The following is a 13,744-nucleotide window of genomic DNA, read 5'->3' as shown; positions in this document are numbered from 1 at the left end:
TAATACTGTAATTACAATTTCAAAATCAATAACTGCTATAAATAACTTGACAAAACCTAACTTAAAAATATCCTTGTAGTGTGCCTAGTGGTAAACTCTCACAATATCCTTAACACAATTTTTTGTTCAAAATTAGACATGTGATCACTTTTATAGAGTTAACATTCTCTGCTTTAATTCAACCCAGTGATAAAACATCACTTAGTAATGACAGCATGTTTTATACAGTGCTCCTAATTTATTTGGTTGATTAACATAGGTTTAAATTGTCAATTCAAAACTATTATACAAACTAAATTTGTTGTATTGTTGTTATTTTCCCCTTGTTTCTATATAGTGTCAGTTATTTTAATTATAGTGTTTAAATTTTATTATTATTGCCTGTCTAATCTGTATGAAGCCTGCCCTCTCAACAAAATAATGTTACTTAACACTTCAAAATAATTACTAATACCTGTAAAACTAATAAACTGAGTGTAATTTCAAAATATTTTCAAAAAAAATTTTTTTCTGACTTGTTTGTTACTGAAACGTGACTCTAGTCTCTGACATTTATCCACATACCTTTCCCTTAACTTTAAACAAAGACAGGCAAAACAAGTCCCTCTGAATACCAAAACACAACTATGTCTAATTTTAAGATAGTTGCTCCCAGATAAAGTAAAGCAGTGTTCTCAGAGAAGGATCTTAGATTAAAAAATTGTGAAAGTTGATCATATGAACTGGGTCATTCTTGCTACACCTCGCTAAAACAGTTGAGAGTCCAGAAGGAAAAAATATTTGGATCACATACTATTTCTCTAAGAATGTAACTCTCTGCTATCCTGGCTTCTGAAACTGCCTGCTGTAATGTGAGTCCAGTTTTATTTAATAGCTAGTAAAACAACCTGCTGAAATTTTTACATTAATTCTTCATCACCATCAGTTACCAGTAAGAGCTTGCAGCTCCCTAAAACTTTACTAAGTGCCAATGAACTTTCTTAAAGAGCAATATGTAACATTTCTTTCTACCTTCTATCTCTTTTTTTAAATGAAATCTTCAAGTTTCTTTTTGTTCCTCAGACATACTGAAGACTCCATGATCTCAGTGTATGTCTTGCATTGCAATTCTTGCTTCTCAAAGGGTTTTAAATTTAGAGATCTCTATCTTTATTTTGTTTTATTTGAATTTGACACAGGCATTGGGTTAAGGGCTTTTGTAGTTGTCTACTTGAATGGTCCAAACAGCCAGTCTGTATAGCCTTTTGTTTTTAAAGAGGAGGATATGGAGAGTTGGAGAAGATGAAGTCTGACTTACTGAGAGCCAGACAGCTGGGTAGCAGAGCCAGGTTTCACAGTGTCACCAACCTGCAGAGGCATGGACTACACTGTCTATATCACAAGCCCTTCACACATGTGTTGGCCTTTTACCAAGGTCTCCATGTCTTGGGTAACCTACAGTGGGTTCTTGGGCATAAGAGTATGTATTTTTTAAAGTGGACACTACCAAGCTAGAACAGCCCCATTACAAAATTCATTGTGCAGTGACATGTTTTCTTCCCTACAGGATTTGGTCTTGTACTGCCTGGAGAACAAGCATTGTGATGTGAATCATCAAGACAATGCAGGTTATTGTGCTCTACATGAAGCTTGTGCACGTGGATGGCTCCATATTGTGCAGCACCTTCTTAGATATGGTGCTGATGTTAACTGCAGTGCCCAAGATGGAACCAGGTTAGTGGTATATTTTACTCTCAACCTTGTGGCTCAATTTAGGGGACAGACAATATTTTTCAGGGTATGCAGGAATTCCTGGAGAAAACATGAGTGAGGAGCACATGAATGGTAGAATCATCTAGAACTAAATCAGGCAATTCTGCCAAAGTAAATATAACATGAAAAGTTAATGACATGAGAGGGAAATAGGCAGAATAGCACCAGTAAAGACTTCCTATCTAGACAATTACATTGGCAGAATTTGTATGTTTTAACTATTTTGAAACTCTAAAGTCTGTTCAAATCTTATAACTTCCAGGGAAATTGCAGTTAATATTATTATATTAGCTGTCTTAGCAGTTCTTAGCTTCCTTAGGGTACCTTCCCTCCACACCGGACCAAGGGTAGGTAGCCCTGTACACATTTCTGAAGTCCCTTGCATAAAGTTGCAGAAGCCAGGGTAAAAAAGCATCCTGTCCACCAAATATTGGAGATCTATGTTCTGATCACTGATTGTTGCTTCTCATCACAGACAGGAGATGCAGACACTGAGACAGGCAAATATTGTTATCAGCTTCTCTTTTGGATGAAATTACTTCCAGTGGATTTACCATTGTCTTTTTTCCTGCTTTTTATTCATTTTTCTCTTTTGGCAGCTAGACTTATAAATAGTTAAGACATTCAAAACAATCACAAAATAGAAACAGCTTATTCAAAGGGCACAACGTTTAACTTATGCGGGATGCATAAGTCTGGAGATCTGATGTACAGTATGGTAACTACAGTGAATAATAATGTATACTCAAAATTTGCCTATCGGGTACATCTTAAATATTCTTACCATATGTATGTGAAAAATTAACTGTGTGAAGTGATGGAAATGTTAATTAGCTTCATTGTGGTAATCATTTGGCAGTATATAGATACAACCAAAACATCACATTTTACACTTTTTGTATGTCAGTTATAATCCAATAAAGTATTGAAGAAATAAAGCAAACTGAACAAAACTGACCACATGTACAAGGGGCCTCAGAAAGTCATGGGCTCAGAAGAGAACTGAGAAATCTATACTTCAAATTGATGCTTGGCACAGAGACACTCTGCAATAGTTTTAAAAAAATTATTGTAACTATTTTGAAACTCTAAAGTCTGTTAACCACACTGTAAGACTCAAATGTCAGCTGGGTGCAGTGGCTGATGTCTGTAATCCTAATGATTTGGGAGGCTAAGTTGGGAGGATCACTTGAGGCTAGTAGTTCATGATAAGCCCGGACAATATAGTGAGATTCTGGCTACACAATAGAAAAGAAGTAGAAATAAAAAATTGAAATGTCCCTGATTCAACCAAAAGAGAATCACAAAACATAAAAAGGAAACAGAAGTATGTTTCATTCAAGGAAAAATAAACAGAAATTGCCCCAAAGACCAGTTGGTGGACTTACTACACCAACACTTTAAAATGACTACGTTAAAGGAACTCAGACACACAAAGAAAGATGTGAAAGATGTGAAGTCAATAAAATGATGTATTCGTGATGTGGAAATAGCAATAAAGAGATAACATATAAAAAGGAACTGAAAATATCTTGGAGCAGAAAGTAAAACCGAAATGAAAACTTCACTAGAAGAATTCAGAGGAGACTTGGATTGGCAGAAGAATTAGAAAACTTGAAAAATAGGGCAATTGAAACTATTGAGTCTTGGGAAAAGAAATAAAAATGATAGATATGAACAGAGCTTATGGGAACTGTGAAACATCATCAGGCAGACCAACATATGCATGTACAAGTCCCTGATGAAGAAAATATACAGATAGAAGGAGATAAGTTATTTGAATAAATACTAGCAGAAAGATTTCCAGATTTAATGAAATACATAAATGTAAACATCCAAGAAGCTTGATAAACTATAAAGAGATAAAGTTTGAGAGCAACAAGAAAGAAGGAATTCCTAAAGGGATTCTTATCAGAAACTTTGGATGCCAGAGGGCTTTTTGCAATCTACTCATCTGACAAGGGGCTAATGTCCAGAACCTACAAAGAACTCAAACAAATTTACAAGAAAAAAACAAACAACCCCATCAAAAAGTGGGCAAGGGATGTGGACAGACATTTCTCAAAAGAAGACATTCATACAGCCAACAGATGCATGAAAAAATGCTCATCATCGCTGGCCATCAGAGAAGTGCAAATCAAAACCACAATGAGATACCATCTCACACCAGTTAGAATGGCGATCATAAAAAAGTCAGGAAACAACAGGTGCTGGAGAGGATGTGAAGAAATAGGAACACTTTTGCACTGTTGGTGGGATTGTAAACTAGTTCAACCATTGTGGAAAACAGTGTGGCGATTCCTCAAGGATCTAGAACTAGATGTACCATATGACCCAGCCATCCCATTACTGGGTATATACCCAAGGGATTATAAATTATGCTGCTATAAAGACACATGCACACGTATGTTTATTGCAGCACTGTTCACAATAGCAAAGACTTGGAGTCGGCCCAGGTGTCCATCAGTGACAGATTGGATTGAGAGGGTGTGGCACATGTACACCATGGAATACTATGCAGCCATGGGGAAGGATGGGTTTGTGTCCTTTGTAGGGACATGGATGCAGCTGGAGGCCATCATTCTTAGCAAATTATCGTGGGGACGGAAAGCCAAACACCGCATGTTCTCACTCATAGGTGGGAACTGAGCGGTGGGATCGCTTGGACTCGGGAAGGGGAACATCGCACACCGGGGCCTGTCATGGGGAGGGGGGAGGGGGGAGGGATTGCATTGGGAGTTATGCCTGATGTAAATGACGAGTTGATGGGTGCAGCACACCAACATGGCACAAGTATACATGTGTGACAGACCTGCACGTTATGCACATGTACCCTACAACTTAGAGTATAATAATAATTAATAAATTTAAAAAAATTATCTATCTATCTATCCATGCATCCCAATGTACATAGAGATATGGAAATCTATACACATAAAGATCTATATGTGTGTCTATAGAGCTATCTATATATAGAAATATCTGTTGGTCTGTATATAGATCTATATGTAGAGAGAGAGAGAAGAGGTATAAAATTCATATGCTGAAACCCATTCACATATTGTTCCTCTCAGTCTAATTGTATCTGGAGATAGGATATTTAGAAGGTAATTAAAGTTAAATGAAGTCATATTGATGAAGGCTTACACTGATAGGATCACGTCCTTATTTATAAGAAGAGAGAGATATCTCTTTATGTCATGTGAATATGTAATGAAAAGACATCTGACTGCAAGCTACAAAGATGACCTTCATATGAAACTGGATTGGCCAGAGTCTTTATTTCAATTGGCTAGGACCTATGTCTTGGAAATGCAACCTCCAGAATTTTGAGAAATAATTTTTCTGTTTTTTTTTTAGTCCACCTAGTATTTTGTCGTGGCAGCCTGAGCTGACCAAGAGACCATCTGAAGAGTACCTTCAGCATTCTGAGTCAGGCAGACAGGAACCAGTCTCTCAGAGATGCCGTGCGGGAAGCTAGATGTTGAATGCACACACTCTTGTTCTCTACCTAGGGAGAAGCTGGAAGGAAGAGTTTTCTTCCTGTTGCTCTGCATTGTGCTAGATGTGGGAGGATAATCATGGGTAAACTTTGTGTCAGTAAAGCTCTTCTTGATGTTGGGCTTTCTTAGGGTACTTCAAATTAACTGATTTCTCAAGTTGTTGTTAAGACTTTTTCTCCCTGAGACTGTGAGGCTTCCCTTACTACCGTCTTGCTAATGTCACATTTTTCTACAGTCTTAATGCAATTTCTATTATATTTCAACAGTATATATAGCAGAAATAGAAAACTCTATAATAAAATTCATATGGAATCTCAAGAAAATCTGAATAGCTAAGACAATCTGATCAAGAAAAACAAGTATATAGAAATTCAAACCTCATGGGTTTAAAATATTCTTCAAAATAGCATACGGTCCTAAAGACAGATGTAGACCGAAGGAGCAGAATAGAGATCCTAGAAATAAATCCTCATGTATGTGGTCAAATGGTGTCTAACAAGTGTGCTAAGACTACATCATGGGGAAAGGGCAGTCTGTCCAACCACAAGTGTGAGGAAAACTGGGTATCTACATGTAGAGGAATGTACTTCTTTACACCATATGCGAAAAAGAATTCAGAATGGTTAGAGACCTAAAAGTAAGATGTAAGACTATAAAACTGACAGAAGAAAAGGTCAGGGTCGTGCTTCATAACATTTGGTTTGGTATTGATTTCTTGACTATGTTATCAGAAGCACAGGCAATAAAAGCGAAAGTAGATAAGTAAGACATCAAACTTTAAAACTTTCTGTGCATCAAAATATGCAGTCAGCAGAATGAAAAGTAAGCATATGGAATGAGACAAAACATTTGTTAATTATGTATCTGATAATGGTTAATATCTAAAATATATGAACTCCTGTAAGTCAACATCAAGAAAAACCTAAATACCCAAATTAAAAAAAATGAGCAAATGACTTTAATAGATATGTCTTCAAAGAAGAAACACAAATGGTCCACAAGGAACTGAGCATCTTTAATTATCAAGCAGATGCAAATCATAACCACAATGAAATATCAACTCACACCTGTTAGAATAGATGGAGTGTTTTTTAAAAACACAAACAGAAAATAGCAAATGTTGGTGATAATGTGAAGAAATTGGAACTCTTCTACACTGCTGCTAGTAGTGTAGAATAGTGCAGTCATTATAGAAAACAGAATGGAGGTTCCTCAAAAATTAGTAACAGAACCAGCATATGATCCAGCAGTCTGACTTCTGGGTATGTGTATACTGAAAAGAATTGAAAGCAGGCAGCCAAGAAGTAATAACTACTCAAATGTTAATCATTAGATGAATGGATAAGCAAAATTTGCTAGGTATCTATAAATGAATTCTATTTATTTATTTAAGATGGAGCTGCCCAGGCCAGAGTACAGTGGCACGTTCTCAGCTCACTGCAACCTCTGCCTCCCGGGTTCAAGTGATTCTTCTGCTGCAGCCTCCTGAGTAGCTGGGACTACAGGCACCCAACAATATGCCTGGCTAATTTTTATATTTTTAGGAGATACGGGGTTTCACCATGTTGGTCAGACTGGTTTCGAACCCCTGACCTCGTGATCTGCCCACCTCAGCCTCTCAAAGTACTGGGATTATGAGAGTGAGCCACCACACCCGTCCGAAATATTATTTATTTTTAAAAGGAAGGAATTTCTGACATGCCATAACAGGGATGAACCTTGAGGAGGTTCATTTATGCTAAGTGAAATATACATATCATAAAATGACAAATACTTTACTATTCCACTCATGCAACATGCTAAGAGAAGTCAAAATCACAGAGACTGAAAGTAGAATGGTGGTTGCCTGGGTTGCTAGGAAAGGTGAATAGGGTTACCATTTAGTGGGTACAGAGCTTGTTGAAAGTTCTGCAGATGAATGATGGTGATAGTTACACAATAATGTGAAAGATTTAATGGCCATGAACTGAATACTTAAAAATGGTTAAGATGGTAAATATACATTACATATATTTTTGCCACAAGTAAAAAAATCAGTGCTTCAAATTTAACAAGAGTTAGGATATAACCTTCGTAAATGTTCAGCCTCATTTTAGTTACTCCTTTTCCACACTGCTACTTTAAAATGTTATCACTATAACCTCTACATTGTTAGAATGATAATACTGAAAAAAGAACCACACATGGGGCTGGGCGTGGTGGCTCATGCCTGTAATCCCAGCACCTTGAGAAGCCAAAGGAGCAAATCACTTGAGCCCAGGAGTTTAAGCCCAGATTGGATGACATGGTGAAACCCTGTTTCTACAAGAGAGAAAAGAAAGAAAGGAAGAAAGAAAGAGAGAGAGAGAGAGAGAGAGAGAGGGAGGGAGGGAGGAAAAGAGGGAGGAAGGGAAGAAGGGACAAAGGGAGGAAGTGATTAACCAGGAATGGTGGCACACACCTGTAATCTCAGCTACTCAGGAGACATGTGAGAGGATCACCCTAGCCCAGTGAGGTTGAGGCTGTAGTGAGGCAGGATTGCACCATTGCACTCCAGCCTGGCAGACAGAGTTGAGATACTGTCTCAAAATAAGCAAACAAAAATCTTGTGGTTACCTTGGTAGGATTAATTCTGATTTTTAAGTTACGGTGTGTATATATATTTATACACATGTATATGTGTGTGTATGTGTAAGATGTGTGTGTGTGTGTTTCCCTGCACCAGATAGGGTTTATTTCAGTATTAGGGTCACATTAATTTTCTTGTTGTGGTTTTATAATAGTGTTGTTTTTAAAAAAAAAAAAAAACTAACCATTTTTTTTCTAATTTTCTTTTTAATTTTCTTTTCTCTCCAAAAGTCAGTGACCAAGTCATTCTTGTACTCAAAAGCAAGAACACAAATGGCATTTGGTTGAGATAGGGTAGTGAGATTATTATTTTGACCATTTTTTCCTTGAATTGGCATAACTTTCCTTCATGGCCCAACAGAACAAGTTTTCTGCTTCATGAGGCCTTGTGCAGCTTCAAAAATCCTTTTTCATACCTCGTGTATGGTCTCCCAGAGAGTCCAAGCTCAAACTCCTCATTGCCTTCAACCTTCACTTTCAGGGCCTTTCTTGGCCATTGGATGGCATTTGGAGCCTTATTTCTTCCTATTCCTGTGTGTGTAGGTTTATATCTTTCTCTCAGTTGGTAAGTAGTGAGGGCATGGAGTGTTGGACTGTTCTTCAATGTTCTCAGTGGCAAAAGCCCCTGAAAATGTCAATAATTAGTGGTGAATAATTAGTGAATAATTAGTGGTGTTGCTTGGTAAGACTCTGCACTCTTTATTGTGACTATATGCAAAACGTATATTTGAGTATACGTTTGAGTCCTCAGAGTACAGATGTCCCACAGCTGGTTCAGAAGGACCTGTCATCACCATCCACATCCCCAGACGTGGACTTCATCCTGCTTTTGACCTTAGTTTATTGGTCAGAAACCAAGATTTGTCTGTTGTGGAATCCTCTGGTGGTATAAATGTGGTGGCTGCCTGAGGACTGGGTATTAGGGTTTGCTAATAGTTAAAAAAAAAAAAACGAAAATGTATTTTGGTTTTTCACACATTCCAAACAGCATTCCATCAGGAGGGCACTGTTGGCAGTGTTCCATCTTCCAGTAGACATGGGTGAGAGAACTTTGTATTTTTTCGGATCTCATCCTGATTCTAACCACCCTGGTTCTGAGCCACAAGTTTGATCACAGATCTCTGAAAGGTAACAAGAGAGGCTTTTAGGAGAGTCTAAACTCACCATTTATCTTTGCACACAGGTTCTTTATATAAACAAACAGGCATATTTAAAAATTTTTTTAACAGTTGTTTGTTGTATTAGCTTTCATAATGGTAATTTTTTTTTTTAGTTATGTTTTTATATCCTGTCCCTGCTTCCTTCAAAACTTTTAAAATATTTATTCTGTCTTCAGTTTTTCAGGCCTTGGATTGAGATAGATTTTCATTTGAGAGTTAGTCCTGAAATAGTCCCTGCATGGGTACTGTTAAAAGGATTATGTGTATAATAACAATAATTTGTCATTTGATGATGGGTCAGTAATTTTACTATCTGTGCATGGCAGTGACATTCTTCATCAGTTGAATATTGTGTCTGTGAGGCTCACATGTTACACATATATCCAATTTTGCCTATTGTTAAAGAAAAGTCAAGAAATGAGCAAGTGTGCATGAGTTTAATCCCACTGCACATCTCTTACTAGGCCTCTCCATGGTGCAGTTGAAAATGATTGTTTGGAAATTGTCCGCCTGCTCCTTTCCTATGGCGCTGACCCCACTTTGGCCACCTACGCAGGCAGAACCATTATGAAAATGACCCACAGCAAAGTTATGGAAATATTTCTAACAGGTAGGTCACATTAAGGAACAGGAATAACAAAGTTCAAGATATGTTCTTTATTCATATATTAGATGGGGACTAGGTTATTGAGATTTGAGTTTTACTGGGTACAAATTAAAAAGCTTGAGACTTTAAAACAGCAGCAATGTGGCTTTTTTTGTATTGCATAATACAGTAGTCTAGTGAAGCTAATTATTTCAGTGAGTAGCCATTGATTCTATATTTCCTTTGATCTGTTTCTACCACTAACACTGTAAAAGATTTCCCCAATTATTTGGATTTCCTACCAAGAATTTTTAAACAAATAAATATTTTTACATCTTGATTCTGGATAATGGAAACCTCAAACTTCCCATAGTAGAGGTTATTTAGAGTCGTCTGTGTAACTCAGTGAAGAACTTATCATGCAAGCCCCAGGCATTACTAGACTACATTTCCATACACAAGTATGGAAATGGATTACTTCCATACACTAGTATGGAAATATAACTGTTTTTTTGTATGTTGATTTAGTATCCTGCAAATTTGCTGGAATTACTCATCTTAACTTTTCTTAAAAAGCTGATCTTTTTTTTTCCTCTCTCTCCAGATTACTTAAATGACCTACAGGGTTGCAGTGACAATAAGCTGAATAGCTCTTGGGAGTTCTATGGCAGCTCTGTCTGTGGTGAGCAATATTATTCTTTTTAATTCAGTGAAAAATAGAGAGGACATTTTTCTTTGGTGTGGGTGAGGGAAGATAGGTTGTGCATGCTATAAAACAGACTGTGTTGGAAAGGAATCTATTTTTATATTTTTATTTAGAGTTCTTCATTTCATGACAGCTGAAATTCCACTATTGCTTACTAACACCTTTATCTCTTTCTTTTCTCCATTAGAACCAGATAATGAAGGGGGATCCAGTGTTTTGGCAAACCCCCCAGGACAAGAGGACCAGGATGATGACAATGAGGCTTGCAGTGATGTGTTTGAATTTGAATTTTCAGATAGCCCTCTCTTACCTTGTTATAACATTCAAGTTTCATCTTTGCAGGGGTGAGCATGGCTGCCATGTCACTGAAAATTGGCCGAGCTGCTTTTGTGGGTAGTAGCAGGACTTAAAGCGCTTTTGAAGTAGATGAGGGTGGGTGAGTGCTAAATGCCCAAGGGTTTTACCTGATGTAGCAAATATGTTTTTTCTTAGAAGATTGATTATACTCAGCTAATTAATTGGTTTTATAGTATAGTATAAATTATCCTCAAAAGAACACCACCAATGCAAGTAAGGCTCCAGAACCCGAAGCACAGAAGTTTCTTTTACTAAATTCTTTGGAAGGAGTCCTAGGAATGCTTCAACAGATCATTACAAGGGCTTCTTGGGAAGCAAATATCAGGATTCAAGTTATTTTTTGGTGGACTAGCACTCCATTATGTAAATATATTCCATTTTAAAATCCACTTGTCTGCTGATGAACACTTAGGTTGATTCCATGTCATGGTTATTGTGAAGAGTGCTGCAGTAGATATGAGAGCGCAGATATCTTACTGACATGCTGATTTGATTTTTTGGGATATATACCTAACCATGAGATTGCTGAATCACATGCTAATTTTATTTTTAGTTTTTGAGGAATTCACTAACAGCATACACACATTCTCTTTTCTCTGCATTCTCACCAACATAATGTTATTTTTGTCTTTTGATGATAGGCATCCTAACTAAGAGAAGATGATATGTGGTTTCGATTTGAAGTTTATTAGAAATAGAAATAGTAAAGTTGTGTTGCAGAGTGTGTGAAAGGAATGGACTTGGGGAAGAAGAAAGATCAAAGAGGTGTTTGTAGTTATCCTTTTGGGTTGGGGTACAGACTCACTTATCTCGGTAAGCCTAGTGAGACATATTAAGAGTCATTACCCAAATTATGGTGAGAGCTGAGTCAACAGGAGTTTAATATTTTTTCATCAGCAGTGAAAGCAGTGGAGTAGGTGTTATGATAAATCTCACTAAGGTGTTTCCCTTGCTTTGTATAATTCAGTTTGCTCTTCTACAAATGTCCAATAACCAGATGAATCCAGAGTTACCCTGATTAGAAGTAGATACTTACCCTTACCTTGAAAGAAGAATGTTGGTCTATGAGTGGATATGGTGAGAAATGGCAGGGGTGTTGAAGTGAAAGTAAGTGACTCCTGTTAGGCCTACAAGGTAGTTTTTTCAAGATGATAATTAATGGTTGGGGGAACTCTTATTTTTGCCAGAAATTGGAACTACTTTTCTTTTTATTTTGCAGACAACGAAACTGGTTATTGCTTTCAGATGTACTTAAGAAACTGAAAATGTCATCCTGCATATTTCGCTGTAATTTTCCACATCTGAAAATTATCCCAATTGCAGAGGCAGAGTTTTACAGACAGGTTTCAGCAAGTATCTTGTTCTCTTCCTCCAAAGACTTGGAAGCCTTCAATCCAGAAAGCAATGAACTACTAGATTTACTAGAATTTACAAATGAACTTCAGATTCTTCTTGGCTCCTTTCTGGAATGCTTAAATCCCAGGGATGTGGCCTTAGAGAAGGACCACTGAGGAGAAGTCAAGTCCCACTGTATACTGTGTGTTGTAGTGTTCATCCTTGTTTATGTTTCTCAAAGTACAACTATTTCTTTGGAAAAGGGACATTATGACATATGACAATATTTCAGCTTTATGTAAGATGAGCACTCTAGCTAGAAGACCTAGAAAGATGTCTTTTTATTTTAAACTTTTGTTACGAAATTACTGAAATGTTTCTTTAATTTTAAATGTATGGAAACTGCTTTGAATAAATTTGTTTACATTTGGAACATCTTTTAAAAGGAAACTAGAATAAGGAAAAAGAGCCTTATGTGTTCACTTTTTTCCACACAAAGCTCTGATGACAGAGATCATTAACATTTATAAATAATGTCATCAAAATTGAGAAAGTGTTTGGGATAATAAATTTGGTAAAAGCATTTGATATTGTAACTTTTTTGTTTTGTTTACTGTATATCTTCTCATGCCAGGTATAGGCTATTGGGTATATTTCAACTTAAAATTACATTGAAACACAACTAATTATATGAAATTTATAACCTAACTTAAAGGTTATAAATTAATTTCTATGAACCAAACTCAAATATTTTATGATCTTTTAATGAAGAAACTTCGATTTATTTTTCTCCTCCTCCTCTTCCTTCTTGTTTTCCTTTTTTTTCTTTTCTTTCTTTTTGAGACAATGTCTCACTGTTATCCAGCCTGGAGTGCAGAGGCGCAGTCAGAGCTCACTGCAGCCTCTACATCCCTGGACTCAGTTGTCCTCTCATAATCAGCCTCTGGAGAAGCTAGGACTATAGGACTATGTCAACATGCCTTGCTAATTTATTTATTTTTATTTTTATTTTTTTGTAGAGACAGTGTTTAGCCATGTTGCCCAGGTTGTTCTAAAACACCTGGGCTCAAGTGATCCGCCTGCCTCTACCTCCCAAAGTGCTGCGATGACAGACGTGAGCCACCATACCCAGCCTGTTTTTCTATTCACTATAAAATTATGAAAATTAATGACAGTTGAGTTTGCTTGAAAACGTAAATATTTTAATTCTGTGCTTATAATTTCTTTCAACTTTGTTAGATTTATGCTTTTGTAACACTGTTACAGAAATTTTCTGAAGATGCAATAAAACTGTTGAGGAAATGAAAATATTGAACTGTCCTGTGTCCTATGTGATCCTAAAACATATTGTTACTTTTTTTTTTTAAGTTGACAAATTTCCTTGGTGGCTTAATTTCAATTATTTAAAACTTTTTATTTCAATAACTTCTAGGGGTACAAGTGGTTTTTTGTTACGTGAGTGAATAATATAGTGACAAATTCTGAGATTTTAGTGCATCTGTTACTCGAATAGTATCTATAGTACCTAATGTGTAGTTCTTTCATCCCTGGCCCCACATCACTCTTTACCTCCTGCATCTCAAGTTCACTGTATCACTCCGCATGACTTGTGTACTCATAGCTTAACTCCCACATGTGAGAACATGGTTTTTGGTTTTTCACTCCTGTGTTATTTCACTTAGAATAATGGCCTTTAGCTCTAAGTTGCTGTGAAATACATTATTTTATTTTTTTTGTT

The 13,744-nt window shown here is 36.7% G+C and overlaps 1 protein-coding gene across 1 annotated transcript in view; it reads left to right on the top strand.

The window, feature by feature from the left end:
- The window catches only part of LOC106995380 (BCL-6 corepressor-like), a 43,266-nt gene extending 29,952 nt beyond the window's left edge, over positions 1 to 13,314 (top strand). The window contains 5 exon segments of the mRNA XM_077989815.1: positions 1,547 to 1,713; positions 9,487 to 9,632; positions 10,213 to 10,290; positions 10,502 to 10,658; positions 11,891 to 13,314. Of these exon segments, the coding sequence (XP_077845941.1) occupies positions 1,547 to 1,713; positions 9,487 to 9,632; positions 10,213 to 10,290; positions 10,502 to 10,658; positions 11,891 to 12,182 (840 nt within the window). The 3' untranslated portion in view covers positions 12,183 to 13,314.
- Positions 13,315 to 13,744: the final 430 nt, after the last annotated feature.

The sequence above is a fragment of the Macaca mulatta genome, chromosome Y (assembly GCF_049350105.2).
Source record: "Macaca mulatta isolate MMU2019108-1 chromosome Y, T2T-MMU8v2.0, whole genome shotgun sequence".
Taxonomy (NCBI): domain Eukaryota; kingdom Metazoa; phylum Chordata; class Mammalia; order Primates; family Cercopithecidae; genus Macaca; species Macaca mulatta.
The sequence above is the reverse complement of the archived record's forward strand: the minus strand, read 5'-3'. Positions and strand labels throughout refer to the sequence as shown.